General features: G+C 28.4%; 1 protein-coding gene across 1 annotated transcript; it reads right to left on the bottom strand.

The window, feature by feature from the left end:
- Positions 1 to 27,006, bottom strand: LOC117177972 (structural maintenance of chromosomes protein 4). The gene is made up of 10 exons (XM_033369165.1): positions 26,889 to 27,006; positions 25,889 to 26,137; positions 23,371 to 23,562; positions 23,104 to 23,280; positions 22,625 to 22,917; positions 16,737 to 17,613; positions 12,532 to 13,680; positions 7,173 to 7,683; positions 6,306 to 6,837; positions 1 to 470 (listed from the first exon to the last, which is right to left on the bottom strand). Exons 2-10 carry the CDS (start codon positions 26,132 to 26,134, stop codon positions 293 to 295), a joined length of 4,155 nt encoding a protein of 1,384 aa, XP_033225056.1. The 5' UTR covers positions 26,135 to 26,137; positions 26,889 to 27,006; the 3' UTR covers positions 1 to 292.

Below are 27,006 nucleotides of genomic sequence, written 5' to 3'. Positions count from 1 at the left end.
TTATATAGATTACGATTTATTACTCACTTTACAAGTATATAATTATATTTATAATACTTATAGCTACTCATTCTATCATTCCATTATAAAAATATTGCCTGTAATCTACGTGATCCTACAAACGATTGTCTCGTCCTTTCCATAACAAGAAACGATTTTTTTTTCATAGAAAATAAAAAATAAAAAATAAACAATCGAATTAAGTCTGGTTTTATAAAAATACCTTTGCGGATCTTACTTTTGAACAAGTTTTGTAGTAAAAGGTTAACTCTCAATAAAATTTAGTATAGTGTCAACGACTTCGTTTTCGTTGTAATTTTCTTTTTTTCGGAAGTGGTTCTACGGTTTCGACGGTGACTGTATTTTTTTCTTGATTTTCATTTTCTGGTACTTCATTGAAAGGCACAGATCTCCTTTCTGATACATCGGATGCTCTTCTGGGGGTCGGGCAAAGTCCCAATTCTGGCACTCTGTAACCATTTATTTTATTTTATTAAAAACAATTAATAAAGTTTCATTCTATACTAACTGAAATAAAGAGAACAATTTATATTTCCCTGTTTTTCTTTACCCAAACTCACACTAAAATGAAAGACATATTGAATTTATTTGTGTTATATTTGATATCTTTATAAAATAGTGGATATTTTACTAGAAATAACAGCGTAAGATATTATTATTTGTCACACATTCATTTCACACGTATAACTTATTCCTATTGCAAATGATAAAATATTTTATTACATCCTTAATAGAGGAGAATATGAGGATTCAAATTTCTCATGTATAAGATTTCTAACAGCTTTTTAAACTTTCCCTGCCATATTGTATATTTAATTCATAAACTCTAAAATTACATACCTATATTAAAATTGAACAACTAGATTTTAGTTATGGAAAATTGAAGATTTGTAACTTGAATAATTTAAAAATGCAATATAAAAACCATTTTGAAATAAATAATTTATAATTAAACGTGTTTAAAATAAATTTTAAAAAAACAAAATTTTTATAGTGAAAATTAAAAATTCTTAGCATTTATAAATTAAATATTTCAAATCTTATGCATCTAAATTTAACATAATAATAATTAAAAACTAAGTATTTAGATTTGAACCAAATATTAATCTAAAAAATTATAAATGGTACAACTTTATGTTGGAAATGTACAAAATTACATCATTTAAATTGTTTTTCGATTTAATCACTTAAATTAAAATTTGGGTAAATTCTTTAACAAGTTCCAAATGGAAAATTCTGAATAACCTTTAGATTTGACATCATAACTATTTATTGATGTTAGAGAATAGGATTAAGAATAATTAACTGCGATATATGTAAATTTTCAGATTCATATGGTGAATAATACTATGATAATATAATATTTTTCGTTTCAAAAAAAATATAAAAGGGTTCTTATGGCCGGTGCACAGTGGACACAAAATTACTTTTGTTCAAAACAACGTTATCCCAGAAATACTGACCAATTGGGATGCAATATATTTAAAAAAAAAGCTGAAACAATTTTAATGAAACTTTTTGAGCCTTATTTTTTATTTGGTTTTATATATTTTTATGAATAATTAAATATGCAAATTTTTTTTACGTTCCCCGTGATCTTCAATAATAGGAAAATTGTTTTATTCGTCTATGTTTCATAGATTTGCATTATATAAAGATATTCCATCATGATACGATAAACAAAAACAAAAAAATTTCTAAACAAATTATTTGTCGAATATGCATTGTTTATAATTTAAAATAATTTTACATTTTTTCAAGTTATAATCAGACTGGCCAGTTTAATTGAAAAAAATATTATCGGTCATTTCCTAGTTTTTCCCGGTTTGAAAAAATTTTTCACTATAAATGTTTCCTATAAATTAATGAAAACTGAACTACAAATAAAAGCACTCAAAATGGAACTCTTAAATTTTTAACTTTTAAAATTAAAGTTTAAAAGTTTTTTAATCCAAAAATGTTGTATTCAAATGTTTAATAACGTGTACCTATAACAAGAAAAGTACTAGCACTTTTTAATTCAACAATTTTAAATTAAATGCACGTAAACAGAAAATATTATAATTTTTAACTTTTATGATTTGTAGAGTTCAGAGATCCAAATTTAATTCCAAAAATATGAATCCGTCATCATTTTCAAAGATTTATATTGAAAAATAAATCAATTACATTTTTTTTAAATTATAGTATTTTACCCAATTTGAAGCTAGAAACATTAAAACTTGAACGATAAATTTGTCTAATCTGAAAAACTTTTACATTAACGGTTGAATTATTTTTCTTTTAAATAGTTTAGATATACTACAAAAGATTTGAAATTTCCTTTAAAAGTCTTGAAAAATCTACAAGTTGTTTCAAATTTAAAAAAATGTTGAGTTATTGTTTTAAATTATTCGAATTTCAAATAATTTTTCAAAGTAAAAATCATTTTCAATTATCTTAGCAATCTGAAGAAAGTGCTTATTCTTTTGAAACCTTTCACAATTCCCAAAAGCTTATACATTTTTTGTTCGAAATCTGCAAAATTCTACGTTTTGTTTGAAATTATTTTGAATTTTTTCATAACCTCTAGATATCTTTACAAATTACTCGAAATGTTCTACAAATAATAAGTGTTCAATTGTTATTATTGCTGATTAAGTAAAATTTTTTTAACCAAAAATGTCTAATTTCAAACGCTTTTAATTTTCAATTGTTTAAGGTTTAAGCATTCCAAGAATGCATTTTAAAATTCTTTGAATTAAAAATGTACGCTTAAAAATAACAATATAAAATGGAAAATTGTGTTACGTAAAAGAATGCTGAATTACGCATTATAAATTGAATGATATCACAGTTAAAAAAGATAAAAATTCAACTAATTATTTAGAAAATTGTAAATATCGAATTTGGACAGATTTTTTTCTCAAAAATTGGTCAAATTCCCAGACCAAAAATAAATTCACTGTCATTTCACGGCCTCGAAAAATTCTTGGTCATTTCGCGGATTTCCCGATTTCCCGGTCCAGCGATCACACTGCATATTGCAAGAAATTTCAATGAAAATAATATTACGATGAAAAAATTTATCTTTCTATTAAAAATGATTTTTCTATTTGTAATTTTATTTCATTTAAATATTTTTGTCGGGATACATTTTTCAAACGTTTTTTCTCAAATTTCAAATTTTAAAGCTCATAACTTTTTTATTTTTCAATATAAAAAGCCGTACTTTTTTAAATAATATAGTATAATATAATAATAATTGCTATGAAATGCTACAATAATAACACTAAAACAACTTTTTAATGTTTCTGATACTAATGTTTGATTTAATTAAAAACTTCCAACTGTAAGTGTGATTTTTGCTTTCCTAAACTTTAATAAACGCCATAAACGCTGCTTTCATTCCGTGTCCTTTAATATTTATATCAGTTTACAAAAATCGTAGCTTGTGTAACAGTAGCTGATGCAACAAAATCAGAAAATTAAATGTGTGAAGTTGCTGTTTGTTGGAAATATTAAACATTTATCAATCAATTTATCAATGACTAGATATTTATAACATGACATTCTGACATTTCAAATGATAAATAAAACATGAAGAAATAAGTGATGGCTGAAAATAATAGGGAATTTGAACTGGAGAAAGATACGAAGTGGATGTGAAAGAATCGAGAAAAGAAAAAAGTGACAAAATAGAGCTAAAAAATTCCCAAAAAGCCAAGTACAAGACATCATACGTATTGTTTAAAGTTTACTCTTCAAAATTTCTTATATATAGAGAAGGGAAATCATTTCATACTAGGATCGCAAAAAACTGACAGAATTTAGGAGAATTTAAAAGAATTTAAGAAAATTTATGATTTTTTAACAATACTTTTATTGTTCAGGTTATATCAACGGATGAATATAAATTATTTCCTAGCTCAGACATATTCAGGAATTTAAAATATGCAAAGCAGTAGCTCATTAATTATTTAACACTGTTTAACTGAAACTCTAACCTCAAAATTCAATTGTCTCACATTACTTAATAAATACCAGGAAGTAGAATAAGAAGACCCCACTCCCGGAAAACTTAGACGCGTGAGATTTTCAAAAGTCTCTGATTTTTCGACTAATTTTTCATTTCAAATCATTAATATTCAAATACCAGCATTTTAAACTTATCATATTTTTACCATAGAATATTCTATAAATGGAATAAAACAGTGTTCCATATACAAATTAAAAGTTTTTTAATGTATTCATTTATTTCAAACAAAAAAAAAGTTTTTTCTACTTTAAAAGATAACTCTTTAACAAAATACTGGAATTTTCAACAAAATAATTGAATTTTTAACATAATAGTTGAATATTCAACCTGAAAAGACAAATTTTCATTACAAATATTCAATTTTCAAACAAAACATATAACTGTTCAATAAAAAATTAAATTTCCACGAAACTGATGCATTTTTACGCAAAAAAAGAAGTATTTTCAACTTAATAGTTAAGTTTTCAACCAGACATAAGCCTTCAATAAAGAAAAATTTCACAATGTAGTTTAGCTTTGACCCAAGTAGCTTAATTTTCAATTAAAAAAGATTAATTTTCAACAAGATAATTAAAGTTTTAACCAATGAGATAACTTTTCAAATTAAAATATAAATCTTTAACAAAAAATGTGATTTCTTAACAAAGCGATTCAACCAAATCTTTCAAACAAATTAGTTGAATACTCAAACAAAGAAGAATTATTTTAACCCAAAATTTGCATTTTTATCCAACAAAAAATCAATTTTGTACTAAAACAGATAAATTTGTAATAAAAAACAAATTTTTTTTTATAAGTGGAACTTTCATCCAGAAAATATTTCTGTCCATTTTTCAACACCAAGATATAAATTTTAAACAAAGGTGAATTTTCTACGAAATAGTGAAGTTTTTCAAGAAAATAGTATAATAGCTTAATTTCTAACCACACAGTTACATTTTCATCAAAAAAAATTCATTTCTACTAAAGCAGGTAAACTTTAAAATACAAAAAGATAAACTTACAAAAAAAGAGTGGAATTTTCTACCAAAAAGTTAACGAAAAAATGCAATTTTGTATTAATTAAAATAAATTCTGAGATTCTCATAAATTCTCAGAGGATTTATTTCTCGGTTATATTCTCATTCTCGTTACCGTTCTCAAAGTAATATAACCGGCTCAGAATTCTACCTAAGTAGAGTAATAAAAATTATATTAATAATGTGAAATTAATCCTAAAATTGATTAAATAGTATGACAATTATCGAATAGGGATCCAAATAATTTAAAAAAATGTCCGCCTATATCAGAGGTTAAAATTTAAAACACAATAAAAACTGCATAAATCTAAGTGAACGAGTTAAAATAATTTCATCCGCGTGAATGAACGGTAATCAGAAGAACCTTCAGTAAACAAAAATACAATCTAAATCATGAACTGTTATCTCCTTGTCAGAAACGAATCCCAGCATCATAAAAAACAAAATTCCAATGAATATCATTAATGAAAGAGGTTAAAATAATGTTAAAATTCTGCAATTTTCCTCTTCCTCTGTATAAATAAAATATAAAATTTAAACATTATCAAAAATTAAAAATGTTTTAAATCGAACAACTTGAAATTTTAGTAATAAAACATGAAATTGAAGAATGTTAATCAGGAAGTATTTAAAAGTTCAAAGTTGAACAAATAGAAGCATTAAAAATTAAATACTATCAAATTGAAATTGAATTTCAAAACTATCAAATTTCAAAGTGATTAAAATGAAATATTCACAAATTTTAACCGTTTCAAATTTAAACAATTTTAATTTTAAGTATTAGTAATTGTAAGCATTAAGGGGGAACATGCGATGAGTAAAATCCAAGATTTGTGAATTGCTTTGAAATATTTAAACTTGCATTTATTTAGCGTCATTTTGCTAGATATAAGATTTTTTTACCATTTGTAAAAAATATGAAAAAAGCAAAGAAAAAAATCAATAAATAAATTCAAATTAGTTTCAACTTCCGTACAATTGCGAAATAAAGCCATAATTTTGCAGTGCCAAGAGGAAACCCTAAACGTCATATTTAATTGAATTTATAGAAGTCACAAGCAATTGGGAAACGTTTTAGTGCAAAATTATGACTTTATGGTAGGCCTCAATTTTTTTTTGTATTTTATAAGAACATATTTACAACTTTTTTCCAGATAAATATTACGATCTGGAAGTTGCGCATGTTCCTCTTTAAATTAAGAAGCATTTAACACTTGTTTAACTCAAATGCAAATTAAAATTTTTACCCAAAGTCTTCTTGATCCTTTTCTGGCGAATCTTCCGTCGTCTCAATTCTACTAGGGCATGTTACTACAGGCGCCACCGGTCTATTTTCAGCTTCAAGCGTTTTCTGACTCTGACTCGTGCTAATTTTTTGAGATTGAGTCAGAAACCGATTTCTCGTCATGTTATTGTGCTGCACCGGCAAAGCGATTCCATGACTCTTGTAAGCTTTCGTCAAATCTAAGGTTGCACATTTTGTGCAATTGTAAGTCTTATAAATTCCTACGAGATAATTCGACAATTCGAACATATTCGAACGCAAGGAAATCACGATGAATTGGGCGTTCTTCGTCCTTTCTTTAATATAATTTCCAACAATTGAGACGTTTTTGAAATCTAAGGCGGCGTCTATTTCGTCCATAAAATAAAAAGGAGTTGGCTTGTAATGATGAAGGGCAAAAACCAAAGCCAGGGAACTTAGAGTTTTTTCGCCTCCACTCAAGTTGCTGATATTCTTCCACGATTTTTTTGGAGGACGGACGCTAAATACAATTCCTAAAATTTGAGAAAGAAAAAGATTTCAAATAATTGAGGCACATTTAATACTTTATGGAGATGCTTTAAAAAATAAGATTACACTTTTAAACTCCTTGCATATAAATACATTTTAAATTCAAAACATTCGATATTGAACCATTTCAAATTTAAAATGTAAAAATCTCAAGAGTGTCACTAAAATCAAACCATTTAAAATCATAAATCTTCAAAACTTAAATCATATGTAAAATAAAAGTGATTAGAATTTAATAATTCGCCTTGGACTTGACACTTTCAAAATTCAAGCGATCTAAAAACTCAAGAAATAAATTGTAATTGTATCTCCAACTAACCTTCACTAAACGGATCCAAAGAATCAACCAATTCCAGTTCCGCATCTCCACCCAAAGTAATCATTTGGTACATCTCCTTCAATTTCGTCGTGATAATCTTAAACCCATTTCTAAATTCATCCATTCTCTTTCGTTTCGCGTCTTCATAAACCTCCCGAAGTTTATTTCTCTGCGTGGTGATCTCATCCAATTCGGATGCTCGATGCAGATACAACTTGTCCTTTTCCTGATAATCCTGGATGTACTGCATATTGGGAACCTCCTCTGGAAGTTTTTCCTTCGCTCTCTGAAACTGGGCGGCGATAGTTTTCGTGTCAAGTTCCTTGACTTCATCTTCACTCAATTCTGTTAATTCTTCGACAGGCATCTCGGGAATGGCGTGTAGTTTCAAGGCCGCGATTCTTTTCGTGAAATCTGGAATCCGCTGGGTTAATTCCTTTATCGTCTTTCGCATTTCGTTCATCTTTTGATCGAGGTCAATCTTCGTGGCTTTCAATTTACTCTCGTTAGTCTAGAATTTAAAATTGATCTCATTCAAGTCTTTCGTTCGTAAAGAACTAAACTGCAAATTAAAAGACTTAAAGTGGAACTCTTTTGAAATTTAAACTTTTAAAATTAGAGCTTCAAAATATGTTCATTCAAGCGCTCAATAATTTACACGTATAACATCGAAGCTTTTAACACTTTTAAATTGAACAATTTGAAACTTTTATTAATTGTACAGTTCAATGATTTACAAATGTATAAATCCATGCTCTAATTTTTTATGCTCTCGTAGTAGTAGCAGTATGTATTTCTTTTAAAATATACAATGTATATATAGCAAGGGAAAATCGACTTATAATTTAATCATAAGTATATTACCGCAGGATGGTCCTATAAACAAATATTTAGAATTGAGAAACGAAACATACCACATGATAAGATATACAGAGGCAAACAAATATATATGTGAACATAGTTAAAATTTTCGCTATAATAGTTTCATTTTTGGTCAGTTACTCATTGATCAACAAAGGATCTCAGCTTGAGAACTTCCGAGATGAAATTAAAAACAATTTAAATATTATTACGGGTAAAATCATTGACAAAATCCCATAATATCTCCTTAGATCGGCAGACATCGGACATACGAATATTATATGTTCCGGGATATCATGTGCATGTAGATTACAGATTGTACTAATCTCACAAGTATCAATTACGTAATATTCTCTATTAATACCATCCAAATTACCTAAAAAGTAGCTTGAATCTACGAATAATCTTTCATCGTTTATACCAAATAAATTTAGCCACCACTTTGGTTGAATTAGCCAATTATTTTTAATGTCTGCGTCGACCAACTGTTATTTCAGATTACACGGCGAAAAAAAATCGTTGTTACTTTTGTTTTTCCTGGGATCGAATTTTTCTGCGTCGTTTTTCAAGCTGCGGGCAAGTTTTATGTCTCAAAATGTTTGAAATCGTAAGCCGAACATAGACGGCCACTCGAACGCTGCTTACTCTTTTACCTGATAGCATTCCTGTAAAACCTCTCATATTTTGCAAGAGATTTTGGGACATACTTAGGAGCACTGGCACACCATGTTTCTACTACATGTGACAAATCAAAATTGATTTCCTCTTCTTGTAGAACAATGATGTTGTCAAACCCTTCCACATACTAGAAGATTATCCTACATCCATCAATAAATAATGAAATATCTAATGTTTCCTTCCTGGCTCTCATTTTCGGCATGCTATTTTATTTCGACCTCGAGGTTATCCATAAAACTGTCAGAATTGCCCTTCTCGGTAGTATTCACTGTCGCTGTTTTTGTTGTTTCTGATGAGAATTCAGAGTAAGAAAAGCGCTATCAACAGTTCCTTTCTCTCCAGAAAAAAAACTTTTTCCTTCTTGCTTTCGACAATACATTATTTTAACCCACGTTTAGGGGAACTCTCTGCAGACGTTTGCTTATCCATTTCGCTGTAGTTTGTGTCCAAGTTGCTTTGTTTCCGCTGAGCGGGCGAGGGAGGGGCGTTATGCTGTTTTAAATCTTTGGTTAATTGATCGACAAGTCGATCGCCCCCCCCCCCCACCCCATTATCTAGGTCTTACAAAGAGTAAATCTTACCATGTACCATCAACCTTTCACCTATTACTTTGACTGTGAGGCCTCTTTTCTTTAAATAATTAGCGTATTTCATTAAATTTTCTCTTTTCTATTTTTCTTCCTTGCTGATATCATTGTTTATATAAATATTTATTCCTTGGAGTGGCGAGCGACATTAAAGAATTTAAAGTTTGATAATGAAATCTCCAAGAACAAGCAATACCGGGCTTAATTTACTATTTCCAAGTTAATTCCTAGCCTCTTTATAAAATCGATATCATTTTTAAATTGCATCTTTAGTTTGTCTGTTATTAGCGAGATCACTACGTTAAGCAAATATGCTGCAGTTTCTTTAGCCTACTCCTGTAGACCAAAAAAAATCAGTTTATTTTTCTTGGTGGTTCTGTCCATGGTATGCTGATGCTTTTCCAAATGACTCTTGAGTGAGCCATTTTCTTTTTTAAGTGCTTCTATTTTGCTTACGCTCTCATTGATTCTAACGATAATATTGTCGAGTTTCTCCTTAAATACCGTTTTGAATTCATCCTTAAGTTCAATTATTTTTGTTTTGAGCAGCTTTTCTATTTCTTGGATACTCACCAACGTCCGTTATAGCCAATGACCCGCTAAACACTTTTTAAATTGCAATTTCAATTATTTTTATTGTATGTCGTTACATACTAATATTTTTTAAATTACAGTCGACGCTATTTACCTTGCCGCGCATGGGACCGTAGGGGAGTAATTTTCCTGGAAACGATGTTCCCCCACTCTCGAGTCTAATCTTGATGTATGGTGTTTGATGCGAATTGTTTCGTACGCTACGTACCTTGCCGCGTGCGCGGATCAGTGTTTACAAACAGAGAAAGTTCGATTTTCAGAATACATATTGTGGAAGTGATTATCTCACATTTGATTCCAAAAAATTGTGAGCACATCGCCGCGGTCGTGATGGAGGAAGACCTCGAGCGAGAGTTAGGGGAAGCGGCGAGGTAAATAGCGGCAAGGTAAGAAGCGTCGACTGTATTCACCTAAAATTATTATTTTCTACAATTTAAAAAAAAAAATCACTTAAAATTTGCCTAGGAATGTAAAGAAAAAATATTAGTATCATGAATACATTCAAAATCCTGTAAAGTTAAAAATTGCCTTAAACTCTTTCAGATTTTTTTTACAATTTTTGAAATTCTTTCATATGTTCTCTTCATATTCATTTTTCGAAATATAAAATAATTTTCAATTTCTCTAGGAATTTTAATTAAAAAAATTTTTTCTGAAATCTTTTAAAATGCTGAAAAAGCTTCGAAACTTGTTGTTCGAAATCTTCAAAAAACTGCATATTGGTATAAATGCTTTGAAATCTTTTCAAGCTTTTCATTCTTTTTTAATCTTTTCAAAACTTCTAAATATCTCTTAATATTACTTGTATTTTTTCTAAATTAATAATTGTTCAATTCAGAATTCTTCATCAAAGATTGTTTGCACTTAGAATTTTTTTTTAATATTCTGTTAAAATTAACTTTTAAAATAACTAATCATTTTGAATTTCACTAGGAATCTAAAGAGAAAAAATTTGATATTATCATCAAACCTTTCAATATCCTTCAAAGGCTTCAAAATTTGATTTCGAAATCTGAAAAAACTTATTGACTGATTCAAGATTTTAAAAATATTTTCAAGCTTTAAATTAAGTTTCAATCTTTTAAAAACTTCTAAATATTTCTTCAACTTACTCGATTTTTTTCTAGTTGAATCATTGTTCAACTGTTATTTATACATCAAAATTAAACAATTTCTCTTTGAGTAGAATTTTTGTTTGATATAATGTAAAAATAGTAATGTTCAAAGTTTAAATTTATCTCTCTGCATTTTAAACGATTCAAGGCTTGTTGTTTAAAAAATGAGGTGTTAACTTGTTTCGTTTTGAATATTTTATTCATAATTGGTTATTTTAAATAAACAGTCAAACACTGCTAAATATTTTTATAAATTTTGAATTTGAATAGGATTTTAAATTTCATAAAATAGTTCGATTATATATCTATTAATTCGAAATTATTTCAAAATTGAAAATATTTCATCAGGTTTCATTTGTACGTTTACATATGTTCAACTACTAAGGTTTTCGAAATGAAATAGTTCAATTTTTAACATTAAAATCTGTAAATTGTCTAATTTAGAACAGATTCAGAAACGGTCATCATAATAAATTATTGCTCAATTTTTAATACTCGAACTACAGTTCAATTTTAAAGATCAATAATTAAATTATATTTGGAGTTAATCAACTTTAACATTTTTTGTCAAAATGAAGACTGAAAATGAAAAATTGTGAAAGTAAAAGATTTTAGAATTGCAAATTGTAAACTGAATGATTTCATAATTGAAAAAGTTAAAAATTGAACTTAACATTCAAGAAAAGATTGAAACCAAACTTATTTTAAATTGCATTGTATCATTTGATATGAAATTTGTGATATTTCAATTGATTAGATTTTTCTTCTGAAAATTTGTAAAATTAGCGGTAAAAAATAAATTCACTATCAAATCCCAATTTTTCCCGTTTAAAAAAATACCCGGTCCAGCGGCCATCCTGTTGAAGTTGCGCAGTATAGCTCTAAGACCCATAAATATGCACAATAAAGATTTAAAGCACTTATAGATGCTCAGTAAATATATAGGCCACATATAAATGTTCAATAAAGCTTCAAGGCACTTATAGATGCGCAGTAAATAGTTAAGACATATACAGATACGCAATAAATCTAAAAGACAACTTATTTGCGCAATAAATCTTCAAGGCACTTATAATTGCGCAGTGAAGCTCTGGGACACATACAGATGCGCAATAGAGAATTAAGGTGCTTATAGATGCTCAATAAACATTTAAGTCACATATAAAATCGCAATAAATCTTCAAGGCACTTATATATGCACAATAAATATCTAAGACACGTACAGATGCGCAAGAAATCTAGAAGACAACTTATTTGCGCAATAAATCTTCAAGGTAGTTATATATGCACAGACAATATAAGGCACATGTAGATGCGCAATAAATCCACTTATATATGCGCAGTAAATCTGTAAGATGTACCTGCGCAGTAAACTTCTAAAACACTTTGAGTGGCCCGGTGAAGTGTTCGTAAACTTATAACTTATAACTACACAGCAGAGTGTTCTGTCACCTGTATATACGCAGTAGAATGCTGAAATACATATTTATAATGTTACATAACACACAATACTTTCTCACTAACCTGCATTGTATTTAATTTCTCCTTCAGCTCGCCCGTGACTTCATCCCTCTCCACAAGTGCCTCATTCAGTTCCTTCAGTTCTTCTATCATACTCGCGGCCTTCTGTTCGAACTCTTTCTTTTCTTCTTGAATAGCCAATAATCGTTTCTCTGCAGACTTCACATCATTCTCCAATGTCTCGATCCTTTGCTGCGTCTTCTTTGCATTCCTCTCTGCCGTCTTTATCGCCACCTTCAACCTGCAGACCTCTGCCTTCGCCTTATCTATTGCTTTGGTCAATCCCGCAATTTTTTTCTGCTGTTCTTTCACTCGATCTCCAGCAATTTCCTCGATCTCGTGATTTATCTTCGCCACCTTGTCCTCCGTAGATTTCGAACTAGCCTCCGCCTTCTCCAAATTCTTCTCAGCACTCTCAACCCGCTTTGTCAACTCCTTCACTTTCTGAGGATTCGCAACGGCCGCCGCTGCTTTCTTCTCCTGAATTTTCAACTGTTGTTTCAAAACGGGTTCTTGCTCTGTCAGAGATTTAACTTCAATCATGAATTTATCTCGATCATTTCTCATCTCTCTTAAAGAGACTGAAAGAGTTTGGAGTTGATTTTCTAAAGGCTGTTGTTGCATTTTAAGTTGATTACACTCGGCGAAAACTTGGTCGAGTTCTTGTTGGAGTTTATCAACGTCGGCGACACTTGGCTCATTTCGCACAACTTTTTGGCCCATTCGACCTCGAGAAACGTTTTTTCCACCTCCACTCATTGTTCCTGCGAGTTCGATTAATTCGCCTTTTAGAGTGACGACCCGGTGTCGCTGAGCGCCGTAGGCGATTCTGGTTGCTTGGTCCAGGTCGTTGGCGACTAAAGTATTTTGGAGGGAGTAGAAAAATGCTGGCAGGACTCGTTCGTCATCGACCTTGATCAGATCGAAGAGACGCGGGACGTTTTCGGGAGTGTTGATTCTCTGTTTACATACTTGGGCGAAGCGTTGCTGTTTTTCGAGGGGAATGAAGGTCGCACGCCCAAGGTCGTTTTCTCGAAGGAAACTTATGCAGGACTCTGCGGTGGAAACTGTGTCGACAACGATATTATCGAGAGGACCACAGGCGGTGGAAATGGCAACGTCATATTTCCCGTCAATCGCGCCTAGATCACCCTGTTTGGCAGGAAATTTAAATGGATTAGTTTGAAGGTCCAAAATAAAGTGCCTTTTTCACATGTGGATAGGAGAATAAATTACACTAGTAAACTATATTTGACAGTTTTTAAAATGTATTATTATTAGAGATAAATTTTTATTCCTTAATTCATTTCAATTTTTGTCTAGTTTATTCGTTTCACAGGGATCACAGCGCAAAAAGAGCTCAAAATAGGGGAAAATTGGGTAAGTTTCTCACAAAACAGGGGGGAAATAGGGGACAGATTAAATATTTATTTTTACATATCGAAAAGAACAAATAATCTTTTTATCAGAAATGTTAAATTTTTGAATAGTTTTCAATGAGTTTTCAATAGCTTCTGCCATTAAAGAATTTATTTTTAAAAATTGGATATATTTAGGGCGTTGGGAATCCATCATTACTTATGTAAATACACCATTTATATATGTGCAGTAGAGCAAAGTAAATATGCTAAAATAAATAAATAAATCAATCAATCGAAAAATTGAACGATTTTAAAGGAATTTTACAGATTTTTTAAAGAATCCAAAAAGGTTGAAGAATTTGCAAGAGATTTGATCAAATTTTAAGGCAGTTTAGGTGATTTTAAAGAATTTCAAGTGAGTTACTGAAAAGTTATTCAAAAAGATTTTAATGAATTTGAAAAGATTTCAAGGGATGTAATTTTTTAAATATTTTAAGAAATTTAAAAAAAATTCGAAGGATTTTAATTAACTGTACTCAATTTCCAAAATTTTAAATGATTTTAAAGAAGCTAAAGGGACTTGAAAAAAATTTGAAAGAAAATTGAAAAAAAGATTGAAAAAAACTTACAGAATTTTTGAAAATTCAAGTGATTTTACGGAATTACTATAGGGACTTTACGGGATTTTAAGATTTTTTGTAAAGGATTTAAAAATAATTCAAAAACATTTCATGATTTCCAAGAAATTTGTTAAGATTTTAAGAGTGTTTTAGTGATTTTAAAGCTATTTAAAAAGTTATTAAATCAGATTTTAATACATTTTAAGAGACTTCAAGGGATTTTAATTAATTTTAGTCAATTTTGACATTTTTAAAATGATTTTAAAGAAGTTGAAGGGAGTTCAACAAAAGTTTCTTTTTAGAGGACTTGAAATAGTCCAAAAATAGTTTAAAAAGATTTAATGATTTATAAGAGATTTTATAAGATTTTATGACAGTTTTAGTTATTTTAAAGAAAATCACGCGACTTATTGAAAAGTTATTAAAATAGATGTAATAAATTTTGAGATGCTTCAAGATATTTAAAGAAATTGATTGATTTAAGGATTTTCAAGAGATTTTAAGGAGCCTAAGAAAATTTAAAGGATTTTGGATTTAAAAGATTTGAAAGAATTTGAGTTGATTTTACAATATTTTGAATTATTTCAAAGAAGTTTAAGGAAGTTCAAAAAAATGCAGAGGACTTTAAGGATTTCCAAGAAATCTTTCGAGATTTCTAAGAATTCAAGTGATTTCAAGGAATTACTAGGGACTTGACGGAATCTTAAAGTTTTTTTTTAAGGATTTAAAAATAATTCAGAAATAATTCAAAAAGCTTAAAGGATTTACAAGTTATTTTATAAGATTTTAAGACAATTTTAGTGGTGTTAAAGAATTTCAAGCGAGTTTTTGAAAAGTTATTTAAAAAGATTTTAATGAATTTGAAAAAATTCAAAAATTTTAAGGATTTTAAGAGATTTAAAGGAATTTAAAAAAATGTAAAGGATTTTAAGAGATTTGAAATAATTTCAGTGAATTTCGAGAAACTTCGAAAGATTTAAAATGATTGTAAAGATGTTGAAGGGATTTAAAAAAAGATTCGGAGGAGTCAGGATTCTCGACTCTAGGTATTATAGGGGAAAATCGGTTTAAAGCTTTTGTACAACTTCCTAAAAGTAACAGTTCTGTTCGTGGACTATTATAATTTTTTAATTTTTAAAAATGAATGTACCGAAGCAACATTTTTATTGAAAAATGTCTGTAAAAGTTATCGCGTCGTCAGACGAGATACAGACATGTGCGTAAAAAAAAAACTTTTTTTCAGGCTCAGGGTGTCTCAAAAACTTCGAGAATTGACGAAAACTGGATAGGTCAAAATTCACACAAATCTAATAACTTTCCATCATAAATGAGGAGGATGAAAAATTGGGGATCACTGTAAAAAGGGGGTAATTTAAAAAGACATAAGGAATCCCTAATTTTTAGTATTTTGATTTTTACGTTTTTGTTATCTACACAGTAAGAGAGGTTACATAGAACATATAAACTAGTTGGATTCTATTGCAAAATCAGCAAAAATCAAAGGAAAACTAAAACAACAAAAATGAACTCGATGAAAAGAATTCCTGAAAATAAAATCAAGAATCTAACGACCAAATTTGGACAAACACCACAAAATGTTCCCATTGGAATCTGAAAAAGGAACACTTCTCTCCCCTCCCTTCCTCCCTAAAAAGGAAAAAAAACTATTCATCTTTACTTTGGACGAAAATAAAAAGGAGGAAAGAAAAATGAGAAGGCAACCAACCAAATCCCCTACCTTCTAAAATAAAATAAAAATAAAATTAAACAAAAATAAAATAAAAATAAAATCAAATAAAAAAATTTTTTGCCTTGATCAGGGCGCTGTATGAGTGCCGAAACTTTGGTGATTATTATATATATTTTTAAAAATGTTTTTTATTGTGATTTGATAATGGTGAGAATAAAGAGGACGAAAGAAATAAAAAAGAGAAGGCAGGGGATTTGGTTGGTTGCCTTCTCATTTTTCTTTCCTCCTTTTTATTTTCCTCCAAAGTAAAGATGAATAGTTTTTTTCCTTTTTAAGGGGAAGGGAGGGGAGAGAAGTGTTCCTTTTTTTCAGATTCCAATGGGAAAATTTTGTGGTGGTTGTCCAAATTTGGTCGTTAGATTCTTGATTTTATTTTCAGAAATTCTTTTCATCAATTTGATTATTGGACGTTAAAAGAGGATTTTACATTGGATTGTTTTCCTATTTAAATATCCTAAATTTTAAAAATGAACTCACCAGTCTTCCAAAAATTCCTGGCATTCTTCCTTCTCTCTTCTCCTTAATCAACGCATCCAAAACCCGGTTTCTGGACCTATTCGCTTGCATCGAGGACTTTTGTTCGTCAAACTGAGTCCTCTTCATCCTCAATTTCATTGTCAATTCCGCTTCTTTCGTCCTCACATCCTCTAATCTCCTCTCAACATCCGCGACACTTTTCTCCGTCCCTGGAATTTTCTTCTCAAACTGCGCCAACTGTTCCCTTCTCTGTTTCAAAGTGACTGTGGTAGTCTTTAACGTTTCCTGAAGTTGCTCCAATCTCGTTTTTTCCTTTTCCTCTTCGGAAGTATACAACTGAAGTTCCGATTGCGCGATATCGAAAGCTGCTTTCGCCTCGTCGACTTTTTTCCTGAATGAAATAAGTTCAGTCTCTAGCTTCGTTCGCTGTTGAAGAAGAGGCTCGGTCTTTTGCTTCAAGCTACTCATCAATGATTGCAGGTTCGCCTCCTCCTTTTCTCTCTCAGCAATACTTTTCTCGATGAGATTTTCGCATTCTTTGGTGTCTTTTGCATTTTTCTCTGGAACACGTAGCAGATCCTCGAGTTTTGCCTTTTCGGTTTTGACGGAAGCATTATTTGCTTTGCGGCGTTTGTTTGTTTCTATAGATTCTTCATGCAGGGCTTCATCCTTTTTTCGGATTTCGTCAAACTTGACGGTTGTGGCGTCCTTTTGCTCTTGAAGTTTTTCCCACTTTTTCGATTTTTCTTTAAGCTCTTTCAGCATCTCGGCTTTCTGAGATTGGATTTCTTTCATTTGGTCGCATAGATCAGCATAGTCTTTGTCCAGGGTTTCGGATTTTTCCTGCTGTTCTTCGAGTTCGACTTTTGCGTCAAATCTAAAAAAGAAGCCCGGTTTCAAAATTCCGTGAATTTCGTTTTTACACATGATCGTAGAAAATTATAGATATGTAATAGTTCGACATAGAAACGAATAAAGTAAGAAAAAATAATTTTTCAATTAATAATTATGTTTTATAATTTTGTATGAAAAATAAAATGTTTCTAATCGAAATTTGTTAATCAACAACAAAACACAATGTTATTTTTTTTATAGTTTTTTCTTTTGTTCAGAAAAATGCGAATTTCTGCAGAGTTATTAACAATTACAAAAAATGTATGAAACTTTACGAAAATATACAGCTGGAAAAACCAGACGTAGTTTTGGATATTTTGTTATTAGAAAATTACAAATTATGAATATGAACAATTTTCTACTAAAAGACATGAAAATCTACAACCCCATACTAAAGATTTAGTTCTTCACAATTTTTAATAGTTTTTTATGCAAAATTATAAATTTTTACAAAAAAATAACGAAAATTTGCAATTTGCAAAAACTATCTTTGTAGTTTTTCATAACTTTTCTCTTAAAGTTGGCAACCTTATAGGTCCATATCCAGTTGTCACTCTTAATTTTTCAAATGACCAAATCGATTTCAAATCAGACAGGTTCTTCACTTGAAACCGCAGAATCTCTCGGGGACGAAATACGTTTGTTTTTTATAAGAAATTAGGCGATACGTATTTTTCCAATTTGCAAAACAAATTTTTTCGAAAAAGTTATGCGTATCTGAATTTTGTGCTTTGTTCTTCAAAAACCACCCTTTTTTTCTTCAAATATCTAACTTTTTGCCTAATTGAGATATTTATTATTTTCACCCTCAATTTTTTTGCCAATTTTTTATTTGAAATTGTACTTTGATAAGGAAGATATCTTGTAAGTTTTATGATGAAAAGTAACCTTCGTGACCAGAAGAATGTTTTTTCTTACAATCCAATTTTCTACATTTTCTAGGAAACAATGACCGATACGGAAAAATGAAAACTTTTTTTTTTGCAAATGGGAAAAATACGTATTGCCTAATTTCGTATAAAAAACAACATATTTCGTTCCCAAGAGATTCTGCAATTTCAAATATAAAACCCTGTCTGATTTGAAATAGATTCGGTCAATTGTAATTACACATTTATATGAAAAATTAGAAAAATGACTACATTTTTCTCAGCTCGATAATTTTCTATAACTTTACATGAAAACGTTACCGTCATAAAGCTGCAGTTTTTTTGTTTGTAAAAAAAATTCCAGAGTATTCAGATTTCATCAATTTTAACATTTATGAAAACGGTTAGAGTTTACGTGATTCAACGAAAAAGTTTTAAAAATCTAAGATTTTGTACAATCGTCTTATAGAAAAAAAGTATTACGAGTCCAATATGTATTAAAATTTTATAGATTTTTTCATATAAATCATAGATACTTTCGTAGAAAATTTGCATCGAAAGTTATGGAAGTTCAGAATGACCGTTTTAATCATATAAAAAAATGCTAGGTTATTTTACGGTTCGTAAACATTTTTCACGGTCAATTAAATTTAAAAAATCGAAATACAGACCCAAAAATGTGTCCATTTGAAGTAATAAAAACTGAACTGCAAATTAAAGCCCTCAAAGTGGAAGTCTTAAATTTTAAATCTTTAAAACTAAAGTTTAAAAATTATATATTAAAAAAATTTTGTTTTCAAATGCTCAATAATTTACACGTATAAAATATACGCTATCAAGACTTTTCAACTGAACAATTTAAAATTAAATACAGTTAAACTGCCATTTATTTTTTTTAAACATTTATCATATTGGAATTATTAATTATAACTGTTTGTTCCAACCCCTGATGTTCATCTGTCTCTTATCAGTCAGTTGATTTGAGATCGCGTTACGTCAAACATCCTTTTGTATATTGCATTAATAAATGACTTTTGTTCTTCCTGTAATCTGCGTCTATTTCATAGATGAGTGTTAACTAATCTTTACTAAAATATAAATTATAGAGTTCAAATATTCAGATTAATTTTCAAAAATATAAATCCACGTTAACATTTTCAATACTCTAAATTAAAGAATCAAGCAATGAACTTTAAAAATTTTCAAAATTATATTATTTTAAGTAATTTTAAGCTAGACACATTAAAAATGGTAAAATAATGTTTTTAAACTTAAAAAATTTTTAATTAAGTTAAATTATTTTAATTTTAAATAGTTTCGGCACCCTTCAAAACTTTACAATCCTATTTCAAAATCTTGAGAAATTTAGAATTGGTTTTAAGTTTTTCCAAATTCAAAATAATTTATGAATTTTTTTCGAAACTTTTAAATATATTTTTAAATGAATTGAATTTTTTCTATAACTTTAGAAAATCCTGCAAATTAAAGAAAAGTCCTTGAAAATTGAATTTATAAATAACAATAGGACACTTATTATTTGTGAAAAAATAGAGTAATTTTAAGAGATATTTAGAAGTTTTAAAAAGATTCGAATTAAATTTAGAACTTGAAACAATTTCAAATACTTACATCCGAATTTAAAATAAATGTAGATTTTTGCAAATTTCAAACAAAAAATTTAGAATTTTTTTTAAGAATTGTGAAAGACTTCAAAAGAATTAAAAAAAAATGTCTTAAGATTCTTAGGAAAATTGAAAATAATTTTTTACTTTGAAAAATTATTTTAACAGAAAGTTTAAGAAGATTTTAAGAGATTAACAAAAATATCAAAGAAGAACCTGGATGATTTTCAGGACTTTTTTTAATTTGCAAGATTTTCCAAGAATTGTAGGGAAAATTCGATTAATTTAAAAATATATTCAGAAGTATTGAAAAAAATGTTAAAACACTTCATTTAAATTACTTGAAATCATTTCAATTTTTTTATTAATTTTGAATCTTCTCGTAAATTCTAAATATCTTAAAGTTACTCAAATTTTTTCTACAAATGTTAAATGTTCAATTGTTATTTATACGTCAAAATTTAACAATTGCACTTACAAATTAAACACTTTTCAAATAGTACGATTAAAGTTGTAACGCCAAAATTTTAAAAGCTCTTCGAAATTCTAGAGATTCAAAGCTTTCTATGTAAAACAATTTAGTTTAAAATTGTTTTCTTTTATATATTTGGTTTCAATGTACTCACAGTGAAATATAGCTAAATATTAAATACTAATTCTTTTTCTACATTAAGAAATTTCAAATTAAATGGGTTGAAAATTAAATAATTTAGATTCAAACAATATTTTTAATTTAATAAAACCCTTTAATTACGACTGTATTATTATGGAGTTATTTTTAAGTTGAAAAAAGTAAAAGGCACGTTTACATTTTTAAATGGCTAAACAAATTAATAGAAATAATATATTGATAAATTTATTTATTAAATTTAAAATAAAAAATAATATGAAAGAAGACCTGAAACTCTGAATTAAAAATATTTCATTGATAAATCATGAAAATATTGATTTAAAAGTAAAATTAACGGATTAAATGATATATTAATTTCAATTCTTATCAAGATTTTCGGATTGAGGCAGTTAGAGATCCATTTTAAAAATAATTTATTTATTTATATTTACTGAATTTATTTACTGCACTTTAATTATTTCAAAAACTGTTAAAATCAAACTTCGGCAGATTTTTCTTTTGAAAATTCGGAAAATTCCCGGTTTCCCGGTCCGGCGGCCACCTTGTTTTTTTGCAAAAAAAATCTTCGATTTTAAAAGCTTCCATTTTTTAAGTCTTTAAAATTGCATTTCAAAATTCTTTAAATTAAAATATATGCTTAAAATAAAATGGAAAATTTGTTAAGTGAAATATTTTTGAAATTAAGCGTTCTAAGCTGAATGATATAATAATTTATAAAAATCACAATTTGACAAATTATTTGAAAAACGGTTTAAATCAAAGTTGGATAAAATGTGAACAATTCTTAAATTAAAAGTTATTCTGATTTTAAATAGTTTAAAAATCCTTAAAATGCTTCAAAATTATATTTCACAATCGTGAAACATTTACATGTTGTTTGAAATTTGTTCAAATTTCAAATTATTTCAAGTTTTACATTTTTTAAAATTTTACTACTAAACATCTCTTAAAATGATTCGAATTTTAGCCAATATGTTTCCTACAAATTTTTGTGAAATCCTGGCAAATTAAAAAAAATTTCCACATTCATTTTTCATAATTTTGCAAATCTTTCTAAATGTTTTTAAATATTCACTTCAATATTAATTTTCGAAATGAAAAATCATTTCCAATTTTTCTAGATGTTTCTGGATCTATATTTGAATTCAAAATGGGCCATTTACACCGAAATTTTGATAATAATAACCAAATTTTGTCAGTACAAGTAGAAACTTCGTCAGATATTTTCAAATATGAAGTCATTGTTCTTTTTCTTAATTAAAAGATTTCAGACTGAAAAAATATTTGAAATTTAATAAATGCCTTTTATTATAAATCCATTGTTTTGAAGTTATTATAAAATTGAAAATAGTTTATAAAGTTTCAATCAGGTTTTTAGATTTGTTAAACTAATAAGACTTTCCAATTGAAACAGTTTAATTTTTACTTTTGCAGTCTTTAAAGTACAATTCAATTTTAAAAATCATTAATTAATTTATATTCACAGTTGATCAACAAAAAATATTTTTTTTTTTTAATGAAAAATTTTCGATTTTAAACGCTTCTAATTTTGAATTGCTTAAGTCTTTAAAACTGCATTTTAAGATTCTTTAAATTAAAAAGTTCGCTAAAAAATTAAAAATGGGAAAGTATTAAAGTGAAATATTTTCGAATTACGCACTATAAACAGAATGATATCTTGATTAAAAAATATCACAATTTAGCTAATTATTAAAAAAAAAAAACGGTTGACTTTTATAAAATTTGAAAAATTTTGCAGTTATAATCAGAATTAATTTGATCAGTAAAAAAATCAAAGAGAACCCCAGCCCACAGCAACTGGATATTTTGTAATTATAGTCAAAGATTGAAATTTAAATAAACAAACTTTACCTCTTTCGATGGTATAATTGATGCTGATATTTCGTAATGCTGTTCTCCAGTTTCAAATATTGCACCGCATCCTGCATCGGTTCTTCCAAATCCTTCTTCTCCTTCTCGACGACCCTCAGACGATGTAACTTCTCTGTTCTTCGTTCCGTCAAAAGCTCGACCTTCTCGAAAAGCTTTTCCAGAGGTTCCTTGTACCTTACCGTTCCTATGATGTCTTCCAAAAATTCCAGAAGACCAGTATCGCCCTCATTTTGTCCCTTTGGTTTCATAAGTGCAATTTGCTCCACTTCACCCTAAAAAAGAAAAGAATAAATTTACAATTAAGTACTAAATTTTACAAAAACACAGTGTATTTTTTGAAGGAAAAATACATATGCATAATATTAAATTTCATCATCCAGAATAATAAAATCAATTAATAAATTATCAATTTTAATCAAAGTAAGTTATAAAAACGAATAGAATTTAAAGCGACCTACTTGCAAAATTAAAAAACGATTATGATCGAGATCAACGCCATGGGATCTGAGAAGCTTTGCAATTGCTTTGAACTGGACTTTCTTTCCATTGAGTTGATAATAAGAAGAATTGTCTTTGAAAGCTGTTCTTGATATTACGAACTGACTGTTTGGTACCACCTCGTAATCGTCTCCAACCTAAAAAAAGAAGAAAATGTATCATTGAAGTTCGTTTACAAAAAAAATGAATAACAAAAATGTGCAAATTATTAGAAAAGTTCTACAAACCTTGTCGATAATTTGCTGGAAGTGGATGGACACTGAACAGCTATTAACGTTAAGATGCTCGCTCGAATTGTGAATCAAAACTGATATTTTTTTGGATCGGATTTTGCTCGCTCTGTAGCCAAAAACAAACAGCATCGAGTCTATCACGTTGCTTTTCCCACTTCCATTGGGTCCAACAATTGCAGAGAAACACTAAAATTCGTAAAAATTTCATTCTGAGTATTTGCTAGAAATGAGAAAAGTTATTGAATCGGGCTTTCGAATTTTAGAAAATCCTTAATTTGATCTTGCGACGATAAGAACTTTATTATTATAATTGAAGGGTGGCAGTGAAGAACTAGACAACCAACAATATCGGAATTTTTCAAAAGAGCTAAAAAACCTTCTATAGAATGAAAATAAGTATTTAAAAATAAAACAAATATCCACAGCCAAGCCGAAGCGTTGAAGAGCTGTGATAAAAAATTTAATTTCTAGTTTAAAAATAAAATCGTGCTTCAGAAATATTAAGTTTTTGAATAGGAGTAAATAAGTTTGATGTAAAAATGATAGCCAATTCCGAGAAAATCGACCGAGAATTTTGACACTAAAATTTCTTGGGTTCTCAAAATCGCCTTCGGATATCGATTGAAAACAAAAAAAAACGAACTTGCAATTTTGTTGTAAGAATAAAAATTTACTCACGAGATATAGGAATGCTAAATAAGATTAAAAACGGTTTGATACCAAAAATATTCTGTTTCACGAAAATCAACATTGAAGATCGATTTATTATTTTTCTTGATTGAATGATACAAATTTCAAGAAATATCAATGCTGAAAGGTTGAAAACAATTATCAATGTGTTAAAAAAAATCTTTTACCACAATTTATACCTTATTTTGAAAATATTTTGTATGCAGTAAACCGAAATTCGATAAAAATGTTGGTTATTTATTTCTCTACTGCATCCTTCAATTTTCCTATCAATTTTAACAACTTCTGTTACTTACAATTTTAAATAATGTAAATGTTACTAATTTTAATTATTTCTAAAATTAAGTATTATATATTCAAATTCAGACGCTTCTAATTTAAATTTTCTAAAGTACAGGTGTTTTAAAATTTGAATTGTTTAAAATTCATCAAGTGCAACATTCAAAATTCTTCATTTAGAATTATTTTAATTAAAATTCAGTTGTTTATCTTCCTAATTTCAGGTTATTCTATTTTAAATGATATATTACGTTTATGTGCCTTCCTAAAAAATAAAATATTTTTTTTAATTGAATTTTTTCAATTACGAAGCTTTTACTGTCTGAACTTTTCATTAAAAAACTTTTTATTTCGAAAAGTTTTAAGTTCAAATGGTGCAGTTCTGTCCGATTTGAACAGAACATTGTTTTCAGTTTCGAACAACTGCAATACAGAAGAGATCAATTTAAAGTGTCCTACTTTCAATTCTTTTTGCTCAGGTTTCAGTTCATTTTAAATCATCTAAATGTTAAAGCTGAAAATTTTGAAGAAATGAAATCATTGAAAACTAAAGTAGCTAAATTGGTTAATTTTAACATTTCAATTTTCAAGTTTTGAAATGAAATTTTGTTGATCTTAAAATTGAACGCATTTCATACCAAAAAAATCGCAGTTATAATTATTTCCTCTAGAATTATTCTTTCCGTGAAAATGTGTTGAATTTATGATTTATTATTCTAAAATTGTCTATATTTTATATTCTATCATTTTAAATTCCAGAAGATTAAACTTATTCAATTCTGATTATATCAAATGATAGAATACAGATTTTAATTCATGCAACTATTGATGTTTTGAAAACTTTTAATTAAATTTTTAATATGTATTATATTTCAAAACTGTCTATTTTCAAATAAAATAAAAAATTACCCTTTCAAGAATTGTTTTTCTCAGAATATTCTAATGATTGTATGCCTCAAAATAAAAATTGTGCAATTGTCAATCATTATTTTAAAATTGTATTTTTTGTAAAGTAAAATTTATAATTATTATCATAAGCAGACTGCATTTAAAATTATGCACATTTTTAAACCTTTTAATTGAAAATATTCAATTTCAAAGAGTTCTCAATTTGAATTGTAAAGTTTTGTATTCTACCTATAGCTGACATTGTACTCATCGTACTCTGCCAAGGAATGTTAATTTCAAATTTTTACATTTTAATATATTTGAATGTAAAATCGTTCAATCTCGAAAGATTACCTATTTTTAAATTTAAGGTAGACAAATTTAAATCCTGAAATTATTAACTCCTTAAACTCTAAGATCTTTTCACTTTAATTATTCGCTCTCTAAGCCCACGGAAAAATTTATATATTAAACGCTTTAAAATTTAATTTCTCCAAAAATTAACAAATTTTCAGTCAGAAGTCGGTTCTAAACTAACTGTTTAAACATTTTGTGTTTATTTAATATTAGAATCAGTTCTTTTAAAGTAGAATCGTCTTCAAAAGCTGATCTTCCAGCAAATTTTAACTTGAAATACATATTTAAATATACAAACCTTGTGAAAATGACCAACTCTTTGCTCCCCAGCGTAACTCTTAAAGTTGAAATTGTTGATATGTGTGATCATCAATCGGGGACCAGTCGTATCAACTTCGCCGAATTCTGCAGGTCTCGGCGGGATATAAATGTCTTCATCAATCCTGATACCTCCTTCTTCATCAGAATCATGGGCTCCTTGTGCCCGATCAACTTCCATTTCCTCCTCCGATTCATTGCCAGTTGGCAAATTCTTTGGAGCCATTCTCTTGAAAAATTACATTTATAAAGTAATTAAATTAAAATTTCTTCTTGAAATTACTTAAAATATTATCTACAAGTAATATTTTAAATCTAGAAACATAATCATTCACATACTTTAATACTTAAAGAACAATAAAAGATGTATCAGTTTATAAAAAGGACAAAAATAATTCTGTGCACAAAAGTCAAATATAAAAATAGTTTTTAATTTCTGAAAAACACATTCTAGACGGAAAATATGAATTAAATTAATTTCTAAACTGTCAGAATATCAACCACTTCTCTACAGTTCTTCCTTTTTCATTTTTTTCAGCTACAAAATTGACGAAACAACCCGAAATCACAATCACAACTTGAAAAACCAGTAAAAAAATTATCCCATAAAATGTCCAATTAACGTGAAATATGTTAATAATGAATCGTCTTCATTGAAAATTTTTTAATATTCAGACCAGAAACTACTTCAAGTATGAAGAAGACGAAGAAAACACAAAGGTAAAATTTGTTTTGAAAAGTGAGGTTATGCGAATCAAAACATTTCACGCGATTTTCTCATTTTTCGATACATGCGACCAATTTTCGTAATAAATCAATAAAAAAACCTTCGCAAGAGATTCCCAACACCAACAAAGGCTTTCCTAAAACACAAAAGTAGGAAAATACGGATGCAAAAATTTCTCTAACCTCGAAAACTTCAAAAGACGCGAAAGTCCTAAAATGCGAAACTTGACCTATACAAATCCAATAAAACTCACCTGTGATGAATAGGTATCCTCAAAACACACAAAATCATATACTCAGGAACATTTCACTGTTTAAATTAACACTACAAAACTTGTTACAAATAAACTTTGGACGTTCAATGTACATACC

This window comes from Belonocnema kinseyi, chromosome 1 (assembly GCF_010883055.1).
Source record: "Belonocnema kinseyi isolate 2016_QV_RU_SX_M_011 chromosome 1, B_treatae_v1, whole genome shotgun sequence".
NCBI classification, from domain to species: domain Eukaryota; kingdom Metazoa; phylum Arthropoda; class Insecta; order Hymenoptera; family Cynipidae; genus Belonocnema; species Belonocnema kinseyi.
The sequence above is the reverse complement of the archived record's forward strand: the minus strand, read 5'-3'. Positions and strand labels throughout refer to the sequence as shown.

Coding starts and splice junctions, on each gene's coding strand:
- LOC117177972 (XM_033369165.1), bottom strand. CDS start 26,134: ATGGCTCCAAAGAATTTGCCAACTGGCAATGAATCGGAGGAGGAAATG. Junction 23,281..23,370: donor TCCAGCAAATTATCGACAAG/GTTTGTAGAACT, acceptor TTCTTTTTTTAG/GTTGGAGACGATTACGAGGT. Junction 7,684..12,531: donor AGAAATTAAATACAATGCAG/GTTAGTGAGAAA, acceptor TTTAAATTCTAG/ACTAACGAGAGTAAATTGAA.